This window comes from Bubalus kerabau, chromosome 11 (assembly GCF_029407905.1).
Source record: "Bubalus kerabau isolate K-KA32 ecotype Philippines breed swamp buffalo chromosome 11, PCC_UOA_SB_1v2, whole genome shotgun sequence".
NCBI classification, from domain to species: Eukaryota; Metazoa; Chordata; class Mammalia; order Artiodactyla; family Bovidae; genus Bubalus; species Bubalus kerabau.
In genome coordinates this window covers 9,942,014-9,963,501 of record NC_073634.1, presented here as the reverse complement: position 1 = coordinate 9,963,501, position 21,488 = coordinate 9,942,014, and the positions used below count along the sequence as shown (strand labels likewise).

The 21,488-nt window shown below is 40.4% G+C and overlaps 1 protein-coding gene and 1 long non-coding RNA gene across 9 annotated transcripts in view; one reads left to right on the top strand and one right to left on the bottom strand.

Annotated features, from left to right (window-relative positions):
• Nucleotides 1-2,819: 2,819 nt before the first annotated feature.
• On the top strand, nt 2,820-10,535 carry LOC129622804 (uncharacterized). The gene is made up of 3 exons (XR_008700137.1): nt 2,820-3,078; nt 9,265-9,436; nt 10,173-10,535. It is a non-coding gene; the product is annotated as an uncharacterized LOC129622804 (long non-coding RNA).
• Nucleotides 10,536-10,914: 379 nt separating this feature from the next.
• IL1R1 (interleukin 1 receptor type 1) overlaps nt 10,915-21,488 on the bottom strand; it is a 91,001-nt gene continuing 80,427 nt past the window's right edge. For all 8 annotated transcript variants that reach the window (XM_055539512.1, XM_055539510.1, XM_055539511.1 and 5 more), the window contains 4 exons: nt 20,340-20,491; nt 14,704-14,847; nt 13,306-13,473; nt 10,915-12,467 (listed from right to left, as the gene is read on the bottom strand). In XM_055539512.1, coding sequence (XP_055395487.1) covers nt 12,049-12,467; nt 13,306-13,473; nt 14,704-14,847; nt 20,340-20,491 — 883 coding nt within the window. In that variant the 3' untranslated portion in view covers nt 10,915-12,048. The remainder of the gene's footprint in view (nt 12,468-13,305; nt 13,474-14,703; nt 14,848-20,339; nt 20,492-21,488) is intronic.

Sequence of the window (21,488 nt, the reverse complement as noted above, 5' to 3'; positions counted from 1 at the left end):
TTATGGCTACCTTGCTGCACAAAAGCTCATGAGTTAGATTATTTTGCTGCTTTTTAAAAATATATAATTTCTTACTGCCTGCGCTGCGTCTTTGTTGCTGTGCGGGCTTATCTCTAGTTGTGGAAAGTGAGGGCTACTCTCTAGTTGCAGTGCAAGGGCTTCTCATTGTGGTGACTTAATCTTGTGCAGCACACGAGCTTCAGAAGTTGTGGTTCCTGGACTTTAGAGCACAGGCTCAATCGTTGTGGTGCACAGGTTTATTTGTTCCGCAACATTTAGGATCTTCCTAGATCAAGGACTGAACACTTATCCCTTGCATTAGAAGGGAATTCTTTACTACTGAGCCACCAGGGAAACCCTGTTTCTTGTTGCTTTTATTTGTATTGCCTTGGGGAGCTGACCTAACGAAACACTGGTACAATTAATGTCAGAGAACGTTTTGTGTATGATGTTCTCTAAAACTTACATAGTGTGATGTCTGGATATTAAGTCTAGAGCATTTTGAGTTCATTGTTGTGTATGATGTGAGGTTGTGTTCTAATTTCACTGATTTCCACCTAGCTGTCCAACTTTCCCAACACCACTCGCTGAGGAGACGGTCTTTTTTCTCCATTGTATATATTTGTTTCCTTTATGCAAGATTAACTGGCTGTGGGTGTGTGGGTTTACTCCTGGGCTGTCTTTTCTGTTCCGTTCATCCGGAGGTCTGTTCTTGTCCCAGTACCACTGTTGTTTTGATGACTTGCTCTGTAGTATTGCCTGAATTCTGGGGAGGGTTATGCCTCCTGACTTATTCTGTGCTCAGGATTTCTTTGGCAATACTAGGTCATCTATGGTTCCATATAAAATTCAGTATTATTGGTTCTAGCTCTGGGAAAAAAAAAAAAGTCCATGGGTATTTTGATAGAGATTGCAGTTAAATATGTAGATTTATTGGGGTAGTGTGACCACTTAATAATTTAATGCTTCCAATAAAAGAGTATGTGATATTCTTCCATTTATTTGAAACATTTTCAAATTTCTTTATTAATATTTCATAGTTTTCAGGACATAAGTATTTCACTTCTTTCGTCAGGTTAATTTTTAAGTATTTTATTTAATACTTTGCTACCATTTTATTTCATTTCAGTTTTATTCACATTTTTATTGTGGTACAATACGCATAACATTTTACCTTCTTAATTATTTAAGATTTGTATTGATGGTAAAGTAGCACTGAATTATAGTGTTGTGCTTTCACTTGTAGAGCCTATTGATTTATTTGTACATATATATATTATTTTTCTTTTTTCAAATATGACATTGACAGTAAAGTTCCCTGTGGTTGTTGTTGATGACCTATTTTTTATTTTTTAAAGAATGGTGTATCTAAATTATACCAAAACTCCTAAATCATACCCACCCATCTCTTCTGCCTTTGGTATCTGTAAGTCTCGCTCTGTGAGTCTGAGTATCTGTTTCTCTTTTCAAGGGAGTTCACTGAATTTTTAAGGACCTCCTTACTGTTCTCCACAGTGGCAGTACCGCTTTCTGTTCTCAACGGCAGTGCAACAGTTCTCCACATTCAGTGCAACGTTTATCTGTAGACATTTTAATTACGGAAATTCTGATCATCGTGGTACCTCACTGTGGTTGTAATTTGCATCTCATTAATAATAAATGTTGTTAAGCATCTATTCTGTGCTTTTTGGCCATCTGGATGTCTTCTCTGGGGAAATGTATATGTAGATATTCTGCCCGTTTTTTGATTGGCTTGTTAATGTTTTTGTTACTGAGCTGAATGAGCTGTTTCTGTATTTTGTAGATCAGTCTTGATCTCAAAAGTTTGAAACTAATTTTTTCCCATTGGATGGGTTGGGTTTTGTTTTTTTTTTTAATGGGTTTCCTTTGTTGTGCTAATGATCATAACTTTGATTAGGTCCCATTTGTTTAGCTTTCATTCATTTTCTATTGCCTTGGGAGATAAAAATATAATGGTACCATTAGTGAGAGAACGTTTTCCCTGCCTTTTTCTCTGGAAGTTTATGGAGTGATGTCCATTATTAACTCCTCAAGCTTTTTTGAGTTCCTATTTGTTGAATGGTGTGCACGTGGGTTCTAATTTCAGTGATTATTGATATGTGGCTACTAGGAGCGTTCGGAGAAGGCAATGGCGCCCCACTCCAGTACTCTTGCTTGGAAAATCCCATGGACGGAGGAGCCTGTTAGGCTGCAATCCATGGAGTCGCTAAGAGTCGGACACGACTGAATGACTTCACTTCCACGCATTGGAGAAGGAAATGGCAACCCACTCCATTGTTCTTGCCTGGAGAATCCCAGGGATGAGGGAGCCTGGTGGGCTGCCGTCTATGGGATCGCACAGAGTCGGACACGACTGAAGCGACTTAGCATAGCATAGCATACTAGGAGTGTTACGCCTCCTGCTGTATCCTTGGTCCTCAGGATTGCTTTGGCAATTCTGGTCATGTACAGCTCCAAGCAAAATTTAGAATCATTGGCTCTAGTTCTGTGAAATATCACAAGGAATATGATAGGGATAGCTCTAAATCTATAGATTGTTTTGGGTCATATGGGCATTTTAAAAATATTACTGGTATCAAACCAAAAGCATGGGATATCTTTTCATTTCTATGAGTCATCTTCAACTTTATTTTTAGTGTTTTATGCTTCTTAGCATGCAGCCATGAAATTGAAAGATGCTTGTTCCTTGGAAGAAAAGCTATGACCCAACCTAGACAGGATATTAAAAAGCAGAGGCATTACTGATGAAGGTCCATCTAGTTAAAGCTATTTTTTTCCCAATAGTCAGGTGTGGATGTGAAAGTTGGACCATAAAGAAAGCTGAGCACCGAAGAACTGATGCTTTTGAACTGTGGTGTTGGAGAAGACTCTTGAGAGTCCCTTGGACTGCAAGGAGATCAAACCAGTCAATCCTAAAGGAAATCAACCCTGAATATTCATTGGAAGGACTGATGCTGAAGCTCCAATACTTTGGTCACCTGATACGAAGAACTGACTCATTGGAAAAGACTCATGCTGGGAAAGATTGAAGGCAGGAGGAGAAGGGGACAATAGAGGGTGAGATGATTGGATGGCATCAACAACTTGATGGACATGAGTTTGAGCAAACTCTGGAAGTTGGTGATGGACAGGGAAGCCTGGCGTGCTGTACTTCTTGGGGTCACAAAGAGTCAGACATGACAGAGTGACTAAACTGAATGACTGACTGAAGTAAATTCATTTAGTTTTTAAAGAACTTCCTTACTCTTCTCCATAATGGTGGTACCACTTTTATCTTCCCAGCAACAGTGTAGGAGAGGTGTTTTTTTTTTCCTTCACACCAACTCAAACATTTCTTATTTGTAGATGTTTTAATTATGGAAATTTTGAATGTTATTATGATACCTCAATTTGGTTTGATTTGCATTTTGTTAAAAATTATCAATGTTGAGCATCTTTTTCTATGCTTCCTGGCATCTGAAGGTCTTTTCTGGAGAGATGTCTGTGTAGATCTTCTGTCTGGCTTTTTGTATAGTTGCCAGTGTTTTGATATTGAGGTGAGTGAGCTTTTTGTATATTTTGAGACTGGTGTCTTATGGATCATATTGTTGGCAACTATTTTCTCCCATTCTCTGTTACTTTTTTATTGTTCAAAATCCTTTTATTTGACTAAGTCTCATTTTTTATTTTTGTATTACCTTGGGAGCTAGAAGTGAGAAAACAATGAGATGATTTCTGACTGTGGTCTCCCTTTGTTTTTCTCTAGGAGTTTGTGGTGTGGTGTCTTCCTGTTTAAGTCCTCTAGCCATTTTGAGTTCCTTTTTTTTGGAGGGGTGGGTAGCTGTGTGGGTGTCTTCTAATTTCAGTGATTATTTGTGGGTGTTCAACTTCCCCACCTCCACTTGCTGTACAGACTGTCTTTTCCCCATTGTATATTCTTACTTCCTCCGTCAAAGATTGACCATAGGTCTGTGGGTTTGTGCCTGGGGTTTCCATTCTTTCCCATTGCCCCATAGGTCTGTTTCTCTGCCAGGACCCCCTTGTTTTGAATACTGTAGCTCTGTAGTGTTGTGTGGCGTCTGGGAGGGTTATGCCCCCTGCTTTGTTCCTGGTCCTCAGAATGGCTTTGGCAGTTTGGGGGTTATTTATGGTTCCCTATAAATTTAGAATTACTTGTTCTAATTCTGTGAAAAATATCATGAGTAATTTGACAGGGATTCCCTTCAATATTTAGATTGCTTTATGAACTATGGCCTTTGTAAAAATATTAATGCTTCTAATCATAGAGTATGGTATGTTTCCATTTCTTCAGTTTCCTTTTATTTTATAGATCTCAGCGTAGGTCTTTCACCTACGTGTTTATTTTAAAATATTTTATTTGATGTGACTTTCTCCTACATAATGTTTGTTTTTAAATATTTTATTTATTTTTTCCCTATCAGATTTCTGTATTCTTATAAAATATGCATAACATTCTCCCCTTTAAAAATTTTTTTTTGTATATTGGTGGAATATTGATATGCTGTGTTATTTTCAGTTATACAGCAAAATTATTTCCTTATTCAGATATCTATTCTTTTTCATGTTCTTTTTACACATAAGTTAATAAAGAGTATTTAGTACAGTGTTATACAGCATGTGCTTATGAATTATCTCTTGTGTATACAATAGTGTATGTATATTAATCTTAACATTTTAAATTATCGTGCCACCTTCCTCAAGTGGTAAAGCTCATTTTTCCTAGTTTGTGAGTCTGTGAGTGTGTTTCTTTTGTTAACAATAAAGTTTAACATACTTTTTAAGGAGTCTCTATAGTGTTGTCCATATTAGCTTTTTCCAATTACATTCCCCATGACAGTGTTGGAGGGATTTTTTTTTCTCCCCAGGCTTTGTTGTTTGTAGATAATTTAATTATGGAAATTTTCATCAGTGTGAGGTGGTACTTCATTGTAGTTATGATCTCTGTTTCTCTAATAATTATCTCCATTAAACATGTTTTCATGTACTCTTTGACCATCTCTATGTCTTTTTAGTAATGTCTGTTTAGATCTTCTGCGCATTTTTTGATTTAGTGTTTTTGATATTGAAGTGAATGAGAAGTTCATATATTTTGCAGTTCAGTTCAGTCACTCGTTCGTGTCCGACTCTTTGCAACCCCACGGACTGCAGCATGCCAGGCTTCCCTGTCCATCACCAACTCCCAGAGCCTACTCAAACTCATGTCCATTGAGTCAGTGATGCCATCCAACCATCTCACCCTCTGTTGTCCCCTTCTCCTCCTTTCTTTAATCTTTCCCAGAATCAGGGTCTTTTCCAATGAGTCAGTTCTTTGTATCAGATGGCCAAAGTATTGGAGCTTCAGCTTCAGCATGTCCTTCCAGTGAATGTTCAGGACTGATTTCCTATAGGATTGGCTGGTTTAATCTCCTAGCTGCTCAAGGGACTCTCAAGAGTCTTCTCCAGCACCACAGTTCAAAAGCATCAATTCTTTGGTGCTCAGCTTTCTTTATGGTCCATCTCTCACATCCATACATGACTACTGGAAAAACCATAGCTTTGACTTTTGACCTTTTTAGACGGACCTTTGTCGGCAAAGAAATGTCTCTGTTTTTTAATGTGCTGTCTAGGTTGGTCATAGCTTTTCTTCCAAGGAGCAATTGTCTTTTAATTTTATGGCTGCAGAATTTCATATTTTGTAGATTAATTGCTTTTTGGTCACATCATTTTCAAATATTAATATCTTCCCTCAATCTTTAACTTTTCATTTTTTTATGCTTTGCTGTGCAAAATTTCATAAGTTTGGTTAGGTCTTATTTATTTTTGCTTTTTTTTCTATTGCCTGAGAGACTGAACTAAGTAAAAATGGTATTAGTACAATTTATGTTAGAGAATATCCTGCCTATATTTTCCTCGAAGTTTTTGTTGTACTTGATCATACATAGTTTTTCAATCCATTTTGTGTTTACTTATTTTTAGGGTAAAAAATGGTCTCGTTTCATTTTTTTGCACGTTGTTGTCCCAGAACAACTTATTGAAGAGACTTCAATTTCTCCATTGTTCATTCTTGCCTCCTTTGAGGAGATTTACTAACCATCATTTCACGCATTAAGTTCCTGACTTTCTATTCCACTCCACTGATCTCTAATTCTGTTTTGTGTCAGTACCATGCTGTTTTGATTAACTTTGTAGCATAGTCTGAAATCAGACAGCTTGATTCCTTCAGCTCCATGGTTTTTTCTTCAAGATTGTTTTGGCTATTTAGGATCTTCTTTTATGCATTGGAGAAGGAAATGACAACCCACTCCAGTGTTCTTGCCTGGAGAATCCCAGGGACAGGCGAGCCTGGTGGGCTGCCGTCTATGGGGTCACACAGAGTCAGATATGACTGAAGTGACTTAGCATAGGTATCCATACAAATTTTAAAGTTTTTTGTCCTTGATCTGCAAAAAAAACAAAAGCCTTGGTGATTTGATAAAGATTGCAATGAGTCCTTTGACTGCCTTGGCTAATGTAGTCATTTTGACAGCTTTTATTCTTCCTATACAATAACATGATTTACCTTTCCATGAGGAGGGCATGGCAACCCACTCCAGTTTTCTTGCCTGGAGAATCCTCATGGACAGAGGAGCCTGGTGGGCTACAGTCCATGGGGTCTCAAAGAGTCGGACATGACTGAGCAACTAAACACAACTTTTTGTATCATCTTCCATTTCTTTTATTTGCATGTTTTAGTTTTTGTAGTACATGTCTTTTGCCTTGTTAGGTATGCTATTCCTAAGCATTTTATTCTTTTTGATGTGATGCTAAATGGGATTATTTCCTTAATTTCTATTTCTGATCTTTCAGTGTTAGTGTGTAGAAATGTAACACATTTTCTCTGTTTTGTTTTGTCTTCTGCAACTATAAAAAATTCATTAATGAGCTCTAGTAGTTTTCTGGTAGCATTGTTAAGATTTTCTATGTATAGCATCATGTCATATGAAAATTGAGATTTTTGCTGCTTCTTTTCCAGTTTGGATTCCTTTTATTTCATTTTCTTCTGCTTGCCATGGCTAGGGCTTCCAAAAATTTGTTGAATGAAAGTGGAGAGAACGGACATCCTTGTCTTGTTCCTGATCTTGGAAGAAATGCTTTCGGCTTTTCATCATTGAGAATGACATTGGCTGTGGATTTCTCATATATGGCCTTTATTATGTTGAGGTAGGTTTTGTCTATGCCCAGTCTCTGGAGAATTTTTATCAAAAATACAAGTTGAGTTTTGTCAAAAACTTCTTCTACATCTATGAGATAATCATATATTTTTTTATTCTGCAGTTTGTTAATGTGGTGTATCACTGGTTGATTTGCAGATACTAAAAAATCCTCACATTCCTGCGATAAATGCCACTAAATCATGGTGGATGATCCTTTCAATGTACTGTTGGATTCATTTTGCTTGTATTTTGTTGATGATGTTCCCCTCTACATTCTTTAGTGATATTGCCTGTAATTTTGTGATGTCGGCCTGTAATTTTCTTTTCTTTTGGTATCTCTGTCTTGTTTGGGTATCAGGGTGATGGTGACCTCATAGAATGTGTTTGAATGTGTTCTTCCTCTGCAATATTTTGGAAAAGTTTCAGAAGGGTAGGGGGCTTCCCAGGTAGTGCTAGTGGTAAAGAATCCACCTGCCAATGCAGGAGCTGAGATAGACGTGGGTTTGATCCCTGGGTCAGGAAGATGCCCTGGAGGAGGAAATGGCAACCCACTCCAGTATTCTTACCTGGAGAATTCCATGAACAGAGGAGCTTGGCAGGCTACAGTGCACGGGATTGCAGAAGAGTCAGACACAGCTGAGCACACACACACATTTGGTAGAACTCACCTTCCTCCTGTGTTCTCTTGTAATTGGATGACTTTCTTTTATGTTACATTGGATTGCTTTTTATCTACTGTAGATTTGGGGGTTTTGGTTAACTTGTGGTTTTTATATAGCAGTCTATATATATAAGATTTTTTAAGTTGCTGGTCTCTTAATTTTAAATGCGTTTCCACTATCCTACATTTGTGATTTCCTCTTCTCAGGATTGCTAGCTTTGAGATCATATGTGGTGTGGATGATTTTCTACCTTTACTGTTTATTTGTCTTGACCTATGAGCTTTCCCCTTTCCTAACTGTCTTATTTCTAGTTGTGCCTTTTCTATTCCTCCTACAGAAATTCCTTTAGCATTTTTTGTAAAGCTGGTCTGGTGGTGCTGAATCTTTTTAGCTTTTGCTTCTCTGTGAAGCTTTTGATTTCTCCTTCAAGTCAGGAGAGGCTGACTGGGTTGAGTATTCTTGGTTATAGGTTTTTCCCTTTTATTACTTTAAATATGGGCTTCCCAGGTAGCTCAGTGGTAAAGAATCTGCTTGCTGAAGCAGGAGACAAGGGTTTGATCCCTGGGTTGGGACAATCCCCTGGAGAAAGAAATGGCAACCCACTCCAGTAGTCTTGCTGGGAAAATCCCATGGACAGATGAACCTGGTGGGCTACAGTCCATGGGGTCACCAAGAGCTGGACACGACTGAGTGTGCATGCCCTGCACTGCACACTTTAAATACATCATGTCACTTTCCTCTTGGCATGAAAGGTCAAAACAACCTTGTGCTGTGTACGAGTTTCAAAACTGTGACAATGCAGAAACTTACACTCAGGTCTCTTTCCAACTAGGTAGAACCACTAGTGAGAAATAATTCCAAAGACCAAAAAAAAAAAAAAAAAAAGGTATTCTGAGGAAAGTTTATCTGGTAAAGAGAAGAATATAAATTCTCATGACCAAAAAAAAAAAAAAAAAAAATTGCTCTTAGCACTGTTTTATTCTGTTTGCTAAAAATATATTAACTGTTAAAAAAAAATCACCAAAATATGGTGAAATCTCTCTGAATCCTTCCACTGAGATAGTCTGTTTAGGCAAGTTTTATGGATAGCTGACTCCTCACTTTTCCTAAGTTCTTATATTTTTAATTTTTGTTGAAAAATCCCTCAGGAATGTGTTAAAGTAATCCCCTTCTTTCTTTAGAGCACTAAGCATCCTATAAAGTTTGGGGCTGGCAGAGGGTCATAGGGACACAGTCATTGGCCCTGAGAAACTCAGAAGCACCTGGGATGGGGGTGAGCCAGGCTTTGGTCTCCAGATGTCACGGCTCCACCTGACTGCTCTCTACTCTGGCCTTACTTTTACGTTGCTTTGCTTCCTCCCTAAGTGTCAATAACCAATTGTATGCTTCTCTATCCATTCTATTTGCAGATTTCAATATGACTGGAGAAACCAAGTTTATTCCCAGAATTACTAGAGACAACGCTACCATTCCCTGAGGACAGGCCATCTGCTTGACCCTGTGGACTTTAAAGTGACCTGCCACCTCTGCCCTTCTCCTCGGGTACTCACAGCACCATCTGCTTGTTAGAACAGCTACAGGGTAAGAAGAAAGATGCACTGACCCGCTGTGAAAGGCGATCTGATCCTTAGAGTTTGTAAACATTAGAGCTCGCATTTGGATATGAAATCTGTTGATTTTGTTAGGCTCCTGGGTCAAAGGAGAAAAATAAAAACTTTTTGTGAGATGTAAAAGTCTAAGAGGAATGGATAAAAAATGTGGTACATATATACAACGGAATAGCACTCAGCCATTAAAAAGAACAAAATAATGCCATTCGTAGTAACATGGATGGACCTAGAGACTGTCATACCACGTGAAGTAAGTCAGAGAAAGACAAATATGTTATGACATACCTTATATGTGGAACCTAAAAAGAAATGATACAAATGAACCTAATTACAGAACAGAAACAGACTCAGACTTACAGAAGAACTTATGGTGGGGGAAGTTAAGGAGTTTGGGATGGACAGGTACACATTCTATATTTACAATTGATAACCAACAGGGACCTACTGTATAGCACAGGGGACTCTGCTCAATGTCATATGGCAGCCTGGAGGGGAGGGGAGTTTGGGGGACATGCATCCATGTGTATGTACGCTGAGTCCCTTTACTGTCCACCTGAAACTGCCACAACATTGTTAATTGGTTATACTCCAATACAGTTTTTTGTAAAAAGCAAAAAAAAAAAGATTTAAAAGTCTATACAAATGTTGCCCCTATGAGTTTTTGGACCGGTAATAAGTTAAAAAGACTCATATTTAATCTATTTTAGGAGCAAGCAAACAGGCGGAGTGTAGCTGAGCCTACAAAGGGGAGTCAGCCCTCAGCTAATGACCTCTGATCTCCCCAGGAAGAAGGTGCCCTCACTTTCCACACGACCTGGGAGCACGCAGGTAAACTCGGGAGAGAGCCAGCAAAGAAACAGATTTGAAGGAGAACAATCAATACCAGGTTTTGACAATTTTATTGGAAAATAAGTACAGTCCATTGATCAATGATACGTGCTGTACATGAATCTGGTGTCTTTCTATATAAAAATATTTGGTATCTGCTGCAGAATTATATAAACAAGGTTTTTTTTTAAATCATTAACCAGTACAAATATAATTTATCAAAAAACTCATTAGAAAAATGGCTCAATACCCTCTTTTACTGCAAATAGAGGCAGAAGGGGGAAAATAAAAATTCTGCTAAGCCAGTTTTAACAACTGGAAATGGAATACTTCACTATACTTGCAAACTTTTCTTAAACACTCACACTGACCAAGAAGAAAAATTCCCATCAGATTATGCAGTAAAATCTAATTAATGGGGAAGGCCTGAAAGGAAAAGGTTAAAGGGAAACTGAACGAAGGTTTTCAAAAAATAAAATAACCTGTGGAAATTTTTGAACAGTAAAGCACAGTGTACATTATGTGTGCAAATTTCTTCTGAAGGCATTGCCAACAAAGAGACACCCCTGCCTTTTCTGCAGAGAACAGGGCTTGGAGCTGGAGGCAGAAGCAACTTCCTGGAGAGACAGCCTAAATACAATCAGACTGACAGAAACAGAACAAGTGCCTGAGGGCAGTTTCTTGAGGAAAGGGACTTGGAGTAAATTTTGAGTTTTAATAAAATTTGGGTCAGCTAGAGAAAACGTGAAGAGGATTTCTGGTCAGAGGAGACGGGAAAGAGAGGCAGAGATGGAGGGAGGCTGGGGACAGGTGTGAAGGTGAACGATCTGGGCGTGTGCAGAGCAGGACTGAGAGGTGTCAGATGCTCATGGGCGGAAGTGGGCTTTCGCCCAGGAGGAGCCCATGGAGGCGGTCTAGCAAGGGCATTTTAAGATCCGAGCATCGTAGAAAGACGTTTCATCTGTAGGCTGTGTGTGTGACAGAGTGAGAGGAGGAGGTGACTTGGAAGTGGACCTTCCAGAGAAGTGACGAGTCCAGGAATAGGCAGAAGAATAAAGGTGGAACCAAGTGGTCACTGCAGGGGGAAGGCATTAAGAGGTGGGTCCATACTCTGCTATTCTTGCTCCCAAAATTCTCTCTCTCCTGCAGAAAGGTAAGGTTATTTCAAATCCTTAAGAGTCAGGGGAATTCCTTTGCTCATTGAAATGACAGTTTTAAAGGTTCCATGAAATGAAATTCCATCTTTGGAAAGTGACTGCCAGCTGTCTGTCGAGAGGTATGGGAAATGCAAGGCAGACGGAAAGTTCTCCAAGAATGCTTCTACATCCTCTGGGAAGTACAGGTCTCAGTCTGCCAGTAGCTATGCCCAGGAGAACCCCTCGAGGGCCTGCTGTGCCCAGACTGGGCCACAGCCCTGCCCTCAGACCCTGGGAGACTTCCTAAATCTGTCTATAGATGGTGAATATTACCTGCATATGCATTCCTCTGGTTTGCTGCCCAGCGCCTTTTCTCAGCAGTCCAAACATTCAGACAGGGCATCCAGCGCCTTCTTAAAGGACTTCCCAAGCCCTCGGCCTGGAGTTGCCCTGGTCACAGAGCAACTTTCGCCACACCCTGCCCCCTTAATCCGGTCCCAGGTGACCTCAGGGATAAGGGACTAAACAGGTGTGTAGGATGACCGTGCAAGTCAGTGAGGCCCAGCCTGCAGTGCCCGAAGACAGGAGTCACCAAGGAACTCTTGGCCAAGCTTCTCCACTACCCAAGAGGCACATGGATCTCCATGGGTCGTTTCTCCTTAGAGTCCAGCAGGGTGGCCGGGGACAGCAGCTGGTGCTTGGATAAACGCCGCTGCCGCTGGACTGGCATGTGGTACCTGACCTTCTTCCAGAATCTCGAGTTCATAGACTGCGACCCCTCTCTAAAGTCCCCTGACCAGCGTATGACCCCCTGTTTCTGCTTAATGAATTTAATGGATTCTGGCATTTTCTCATAGTCTGGAATCTTCTCCAGCTCCAATAGGACGACTTTAATTCCTTCCTGAATGAGAGCATTGTACATGGCCACCTGCTCTTCAGATGAATTCCCCGGCCAGCTGAATCCTGACGTTTCTGGGACCAAAATGATAATCAGTCTCCTGCTTTTCTTTACATTTTCATTAACAACCTCAACAATGCCTGAAAAACATGAGACACAGCATAGTAAGTAAACTTTCAATCTATAATCCTTCCCTCCAGAACCAAGACCCCTCAAGGTTCTTCCCACCCCATCACCTATGTCTCCCGATACTCTTTCTTCTTGCCTTAAATTGAAGGAGTTTATCATTTTACAGAAGAGCTCAAACACTGACCCACAAAAGGTGAGTATTTCATGGCAGAGTAGGAGTACTTTAAGAATAAATTTTATAAACTTTCTTGCTAAACCACTGGATCTACATCACTCCTATTTTACCATCAGTTGTAAAGTAACTACTAGATCTAACTAGTTAAGTTCTGCAAAACGAAATACAATTTAGTTAATTGTTGCCCCAATAGAGTGTGAGAAAAGTAAACACTTGCATTTAATATGAAAATCATCATGTGCCACTACGCTGTTCTTGTTTGGTCTCTCGGTCGTGTCTGACTCTTTTCGACCCTTTGGACTGAAGCCCACCAGGCTCCTTTGTCCATGGGATTCCCCAGGTAAGAATACTAGAAAGGGTTGCCATTTTCTCCTCCAGGGGATCTTCCTGAACCAGGGATTGGCAGGCAGATTCTTTACCGCTGAGCCACCAAGGAAGTCCCACTTAAGAGGCTCTTCAAGTTGTCAAGTATGTATACCCAGGCTGCAGTCTTCCACCTTTAGTAACCTGGAGAATCCCAGGGACGGGAGAGCCTAGTGGGCTGCAGTCTATGGGGTCGCACAGAGTCGGACACGACTAACGTGACTTAGCAGCAGCAGTAATTCAATTAGTTATCCAACTTTAGTAATTCAATTAGTTATACAAGATGTTACTTCTTTCCACTGCACACGTACTTTCCCCAACGTAGTCGTCTCGGCCACAGATGAACAACTTATAGCCGCATTGTTTTTCCAAGACCTCAGGCATGACTTTAAACACAAAAATATCCAAGTTACAGGTGGACCCTTCCCCAGGGGTCTTTGGACATAGTATGTATGCATCATACGTCTTTCCATCTGAAACTAAAAGGGAAAATGCAATGGTTTTAGAACCAAAAGAAAAAATGAGATTTGCTAAAGTCAGTATCACAAACATGCATTTCATAGTGAATTACTAATTTTGTGTACAATGGTACACAGCAACAATACCAAAAAGTATAATGTCTTTTTATTTTTTTTAATATTATTTTATTTTTTAACTTTACAATATTGTATTGGTTTTGCCATATATCAACATGAATCCGCCACAAGTATACATGTGTTCCCCATCCTGAACCCTCCTCCCCGCTCCTTCCCCGTACCATCCCTCTGGGTCGTCTCAGTGCACCAGCCCCAAGCATCCAGTATCGTGCATCAAACCTGGACTGGCAACTCGTTTCATATATGATATTATACATGTTTCAATGCCATTCTCCCAAATCATCCCACCCTCTCCCTCTCCCACAGAGTCCAAAAGACTGTTCTATAATGTCTTTTTAAAGTATTCACCTCTGACAAGTTTTTTTATTGCGTTTCACTACTAAGTTCTCATATTATTCAAAGGTCCCCCATAAGGAAAGATTCTTCACCTGCCTAGTATGAAACTCTCATTTCCTTGTTCTCATCTTACTCAAATGTCTCAGTCCTGAATTCTATCCACTCTTCCTTTTATGTATTAGTGTTGTTGTTTAGTCACTAAGTTGTGTCTGACTCTTTTTGTGACCCCATGGACTGTAGCCCACTATACTCCCTTGTCCGTGGGATTCTGCAGGCAAGAACACAGGAGTGGGTTGCTGTTTTCTTCTCCAGGGGATCTTTCCAACCCAGGTATCAAACCCATTTCTCGTGCATTGGCAGGCAGATTCTATACCACTCAGCCACCAGGGAAGCCCATATATTAGTGGAGTAGTAGTTTTTTCTGAGATTTAAACAAAATAGAGAATGCTTCCCTGGTGCAGGAAAACTGAGTCATTTCTTTCATTTTATGGCAGATAATGGGGTGATCTCTGTGCTACCTAGCACAGAGCAAGTCTTCAACCGTGGCTTCTGAATAACTGGATTTATAAGCAGATGCTCTAAATGCCAGGCTATCCCACCATTATGAACACCAGAGCAGTAACTTAGAAAATATTAATACTATTCAGTCATGAAACTATAATTATGTATAATTACATTATTTTGTATGGACCACATTTCATTTTAAAATTTGAATAAAAACCCTCTTAACTACCCCCACTTTCTCAGGAAAATACTGCATAGAATACAAAATTGTACCTTTTTTCGGGAGGAAATCATAGAAGGAATCTCTGTACCAAAGCACAATGTCAACCTTGAAGACTTTGTAGATGCAAACAGAGCATGTAATTACCAATGTTAACATGACAAATATACCAACTGTGGGCTTCTGGAAATCAGGGACTATAGCAGAGAAGGGGGAAAAAAACACATTAGAACCCAAAGACTTAAAAACTGAGCATGGCAAATTAAACATTACCATCCCAGAGAAACCATATTTGGGATCAGTCTGTAAGTCCAAATTCCAGACAGTATTAACTCATTCATTACTGTATCTTAGTAATGGATTATTGTTGTTATTTAGTTGCTAAGTCATGACTGACTCCTTTGTGACCCCATGGACTATAGCCTGCCAGGCTCCTCTGTCCATGGTATTTCCCAGGTAAGAATACTGGAGTGGGTTACCATTTCCTTCTCCAAGGGATCTTCCCAACCCAGGGATCGAATCTGAGCCCCTTGCATTTACAGGCAGATTCTTTACCACTGAGCCACCAGGGAAGCCCCTATTAATGGATACTAATCTACAAAGGCATTGAGGATGGATACTGTATAAAACTAAGGTGCACTGTATTTAATTCCCACTTAAGTAGTATGCAATAACATAGAAAAAACACCAAAGACCATAAGATAGAGCACTTCATAGGAATATGAGTAAGTCAAAGTCACTCAGAAGCCTACAAACGTTCTACAAAAGTAGAAGAGTCGGGTGAAAAAAGTGGTAGACTAGAGGAAAGCAAAGAAGAGTTTAGGACTGCCAGACAGCGTTTCACACTGCACATTCTCCCAGCTGCACAGGCTAGTCACTCAGCTGATGACCACGGAGGAGTCTGGTGGAGAGGTAAGGGGGAGGACGGCGGAGAAAGAAGAAAGTGGAAATCAAGGTAGACTAATGTCCAATTGGCCTAATTGATAGTTCACATTTACACTCAATTATTGCAGCTTTTTAAAATATTTATTTATTTATTGGGCTGTGTCGGGTCTTAGGTGTGGCACTCAGGCTCTCTAGTTGCGATGTTTGGGGTTGGTTGCTCCACAGCATGTGGTATCTTGGTTCCCCAACCATGATCCAACCCATGTCCCCTGCATTGCAAGGCAGATTCTTAACCACTGGACCTCCAGGGAAGTCCCCAACTGTAGCTTTGTACAAGATCATCTTATCTGAAGTGTAAATCTTCCAGACTATTTTTATTCAAGACTACCTTAACTATTTTTCCAATATGACTTTTAGAATAAACACACCCACAACAACATGCCCACACAAACAAACACCCGCACCTACACAAATACTGCTGAGATTTTGATTGGAACTGCTTTCAATGTACAGATTAATTTGAGGGGAAATTAAAAGACGCTTACTCCTTGGAAGGAAAGTTATGACCAACCTAGACAGCATATTGAAAAGCAGAGACATTACTTTGCCAACAAAGGTCCGTCTAGTCAAGGCTATGGTTTTTCCTGTGGTCATGTATGGATGTGAGAGTTGGACTGTAAAGAAGGCTGAGCGCCGAAGAATTGATGCTTTTGAACTGTGGTGTTGGAGAAGACTCTTGAGAGTCCCTTGGACTGCAAGGAGATCCAACCAGTCCATTCTGAAGGAGATCTGCCCTGGGATTTCTTTGAAAGGAATGATGCTAAAGCTGAAACTCCAGTACTTTGGCCACCTCATGTGAAGAGTTGACTCACTGGAAAAGATTCTGATGCTGGGAGGGATTGGGGGCAGGGGGAGAAGGGGACAACAGAGGATGAGATAGCTGGATGGCATCACTGACTCGATGGACGTGACTCTGAGTGAACTCCGGGAGTTGGTGATGGACAGGGAGGCCTGGCGTGCTGCGATTCATGGGGTCACAAAGAGTCAGACACAACTGAGTGACTGAACTGAACTGAAGAGTATTTATAATACTGAGTCTTTCAATCTGTGGGTATCCCTCCATCTATTAGGTCTTTATCTCAGTAATTATTTTTAGTTTGTATCAGATTTTGAACAATTGTTGCTGCATTTATTCCTAAGTATTTGATAGTTTTGATGCTATTATAAATGCTATTTTTTTAAACTTTCACTATTGGTATTTAAAGATATACATAGAAATACTATATATACACACATATAGCAATCCACTCCAGTATTCTTGCCTGGAGAATTCCAGAGGTAGTGGAGGAGCCTGGCTGGCTGCAGTCCACAGGGTCACAAAGAGTCAGACATGACTGAATGACTAACTTTCACTATTGAAATTTCTAAATTCATTTACTTTCTAATAGTTTGTCCATAGGTTCTTTTCATTTTTTTCCATGTAAACATTCATAAATATTTTAATTCAACTATAAATTATCTTAAAATGTTTCACACACTTTAAAATTTTTATTTATTGCAGTATAGTTTATTTATAATGTTGTTTCAGGTGTACAGCAAAGTGATTAAGTTATATATATATGTGTGTGTGTGTGTATACACTTTTCCTGGCTTCCCTGGTGGCTCAGAGGTAAAGAATTTGCCTGCCACTGTAGGAGAGACAGGTTTGATCCCTGAGTCTGGAAGACCCCACAGCCAGAGGACCCTGGCTGGCTACAGTCCATGAGGTCACAAAAGATCTGGACACGATTTAGAAACTAAACAACAACATATATACTTTTTCAGATTTTCTTTCCCTTATAGGTTATTACAAAATACTGAGTACATAGTATTTGCTATGTACAGTATGTTCTTGTTGGTTATCTATTTTATATATATTAGTGTGTACATGTTAATCTTGACCTCCTAATTTATCCCTCTCCCTCTCCTTTGGTAGGGCTTCCCTGATAGCTCAGCTGGTAAAGAATCTGCCTGCAATGCGAGAGACCTGGGTTCAGATCCTTGGGTTGGGAAGATCCCCTGGAGAAGAGATCCCCTGGAGAAGGGAATGGCTACCCACTCCAGTATTCTGGCCTGGAGAATTCCACGGAATGTATTGTCCATGGGGTCGTAAAGAGTTGGACATGACTGAGTGACTTTCACATTCATTCTGATCAGAGGGAAGTGATAGAGAAATGCAGATCAGAACTACAATAAACTATTAATTATTGATGTTGAACATTTTTCCATATGCCTGTTGGCCATCTATAGGTCTTCTTTGAAAAAAATGTCTATTTAGGTCTTCTGCCCATTTTTTGACTGGCTTTTTGTTGTTATTGAGTTACATAACTAGAGATTAATCCCTTTCCAGTCACATTGTTTACAAATATTTTCTCTAATTCTTTAAGTTGTCTTTTCATTTTGTTTATAGTTTCATTTGTTGTACAAAAGCTTTTAAGTTTAATTAGGTCCCATTTGGCTTTGTTTTTATTTACTTTATCTAGAAAAATGGATCAGAAATAGTATTGCTGTGGTGGTGGAAATATTTCTAAGTCACGTCCGATTCTTGTGACCCCATGGACTGTATGTAGTCTGCCAAGCTCCTCTATCCATGGGATTCTCCAGGCAAAAATACTGTGGGTTGCCATTTCCTTCTCCAGGGGATCTTCCCCACCCAGGGATCAAATTCACTTCTCCTGCACTGCAGGCATATTCTTTACTACAGAGCCACCAAGGAAGTCCAATACTGCCGTGATGTATGTCAAAGAGTGTTCTGCCTCTGCTTTCCTGCAGGAGGGCAAGACATAACTCCACCCACCAGGAGGCCTGAACAAGCCTCTAAACCAGCCTCACCCACCAGAGGGCAGACACAAGAAAACTGTCATCTCGCAGCCTGTGGAACTGAGTTTGCAAACAGGTCAGAACCTACCCTGGGACCATGGCCCCGGCCCTTGGGTGATGAGAGGGAGGTGTACTGATGGGACAATAGAATGTTCCCTATAGAGGCCACTTCTCCAAGGTCAAGAAACACGACTAACCTTCCATATACACAAAAATTCAAATAGAAATCTACACAAAATGGGACAGCAAAGGAATACATTCCAGACAAAGGAGCAAGATAAAGCCCTTCACCTAGAAAAACAACTAACTGAAGTGGAGATACGCAGTCTACCCAAGAAGGAGTTCAGTATACTGATCATAAAGATCACAGAGTTCTACTCAGGAAAAGGGTGGATGTGAGGAGTGAGAAGTTACAAGAAGTTTTAACAACCCAGCAGAGCGGAAGGATACCATAAAATACACTAGAAGGAGTCAATGGTAGAATAAATGAGACAGAAAAATAAATCCATGAGCTGGAACACAAATACTGTCAATATTGTGTTTGATTATACAATGTATGAAACCAGTAACTTCTGACATCCTCTCTGGAAAGTAGATATTTTGGCTTCCCCTGTGCATCCATCATGGAGTTGTTTACCTAAAACTATATTCATTAGGCACCTAGGATGATCAAGATGCAGGTCAAGAAGCAACAGTTAGAACAGGATATGGAACAACAGACTGGTTCCAAATCAGGAAAGGAGTACGTCAAGGCTGTATATTGTCACCCTGTTTATTTAACTTATATGCAGAGTACATCATGTCAAATGCCAGGCTGGATGAAGCACAAGCTGGAATCACGATTTCCGGGAGAAATATCAATAACCTCAGATATGCAGATGACACCACCCTTATGGCAGAAAGTGAAGAACTAAAGAGCCTCTTGATGAAAGTGAAAGCAGAGAGGAAAAGGTTGGCTTAAAACTCAACATTCAAAAAACTAAGATCATGGCATCCGTCCCATTCCTTCCTGGCAAATAGATGGGGAAACAGTGAGAGACTTTATTTTGGGGGGCTCCAAAATCACTGCAGATGGTGACTGGAGCCATGAAATTAAAAGACACTCCTTGGAAGAAAAGTTCAAACTAGACAGCATATTAAAAAGCAGAGACATTTCTTTGCCAACAAAGGTCCATCTAGTCAAAGCTATGGTTTTTCCAGTAGTCATGTATGGATGTGAGGGTTGGACTATAAAGAAAGCTGAGCGCCAAAGAAATGATGCTTTTGAACTGTGGTATTGGAGAAGACTCTTGAGAGTCCCTTGGACTACAAGGAGATACAACCAATCCATCCTAAAAGAAATCAGTCCTGAACACTCATTGGAAGGACAGAAGCTGAAACTCTAATACTTTGGCCACCTGATGTGAAGAACTGACTCATTGGAAAAGACCCTGATACTGGGAAAGATTGAAGGCAGGAGGATAAGGGGACAACAGAGGATGAGATGGTTGGACGGCATCACCGACTCTACGGACATGAGTTTGAGTAAGCTCCGGGAGTTGGTGATGGACAGGGAAGCCTGGTGTGCTGCAGTCCATGGGGTCGCAAGGAGTCGGACACGACTGAGCTGAACTGATGATCAGACTTAAGTTGCTAACTAGCTCTGGAAATAGAATGATTAGCAATTGTCTGCATTATCATAGAACTTACAATCACGTAAAGAAAACTAAGTAAGATAGATATGGAAATACATAGGCAGAGAGATGCGTTAAGAGAAGGAAAGTAGGGCAAAAAAACTTCACAGAAGATACAGTTCACCTGAGAAGTAAAGTGAATGGAAGTCCCCAGGTTAAAAGGAATCTAAGAGCATTGTGGGCAGAGGAAATAGCATGGCAAACCTCAAGGTCATGATATCTCACCATGGGAATACAAAGCTGCATTTCAAATAAATGACTCTCTTGTTTACCTGGATGTATTAGTTGTATATATGCTGTGCTTATTCCTTCTGTATTCTTGGCTAAACAGGTAAATGGATGCAGGAAAAATTTACTTTCCACTGCCGAAATATTAAGCCGTGCGAGGACTGTACTCCTTCTTCTGTTTAAAGGATTCTCCACTCTGTTCAAAAGAATAAGTAAAATTGTACAGATGGCATCAATTATAGAAACAATACATATACCTGGTTTATCTCCTTGTCACATCCACTGCAGCAGTAAGAATCACCAGCCTAAAGCACAGCTGTAAGAATAAGGCTATAAGCAGCACACTGATCTGATATTTGATAGCTCTGGGACCACTTACTAGCAGAGAGAAATCAAATCAAAATGACCAGCTTCAAAAAAAATGGGGATTCTGGGCTCCATAGGACACAGAGAATATATGAAATAAGAGTAGATCGAGACAGATGGGCAAGGTTCCCGGGTGATGCTAAGGGTTGGGAGTTTCTCCCTGGAGAAGTGACAGGGAGCCATCAGAGACTTGAGCAGGAGCATGCTTTAGTTCTTGGTTACATTTCATGCTGCTGCTGCTAAGTCACTTTAGTCGTGTCCGACTCTGTGCGACCCCATGGACTGCAGCCTACCAGGCTTCTCCGTCCATGGGATTCTCCAGGCAAGAACACTGGAGTGGGTTGCCATTTCCTTCTCCATACATTTCATGAGTCTTCTCTAAACTACTTTAAAAATGAAATGACATGAAGGAAAATTCAGGACGATTGCATCATTGGAATGTTGCAATTTTTAACTGAATTTAAGAGAAAGCCTTCCAAGTGGTCTGGAATTGGTACCATAATAACATGTAGTTCACCTGTATTGTACAAGATCTTTTGAATCCTACTTAGCAAAAGTAAAGGGTCAATCAAAGACCCACTTGGAGAAGGAAATGGCAACCCACTCCAGTATTCTTGCCTGGAAAATCCCATAAGGAGCCAGGTGGGGTACAGTCCCCAGGGTCACAACAACTAAGCACAGTGGCCACTCATCCTTGGCACTAACCCTTGCTTTGTTATTTAGTCACTCAGTCATGTCCAGCTCTTTACGACCCCATGGACTGTAGCCCCCCAGGATCCCCATCCATGGGATTTCCCAGGCAAGAACACTGGAGTGAGTTGCTACTT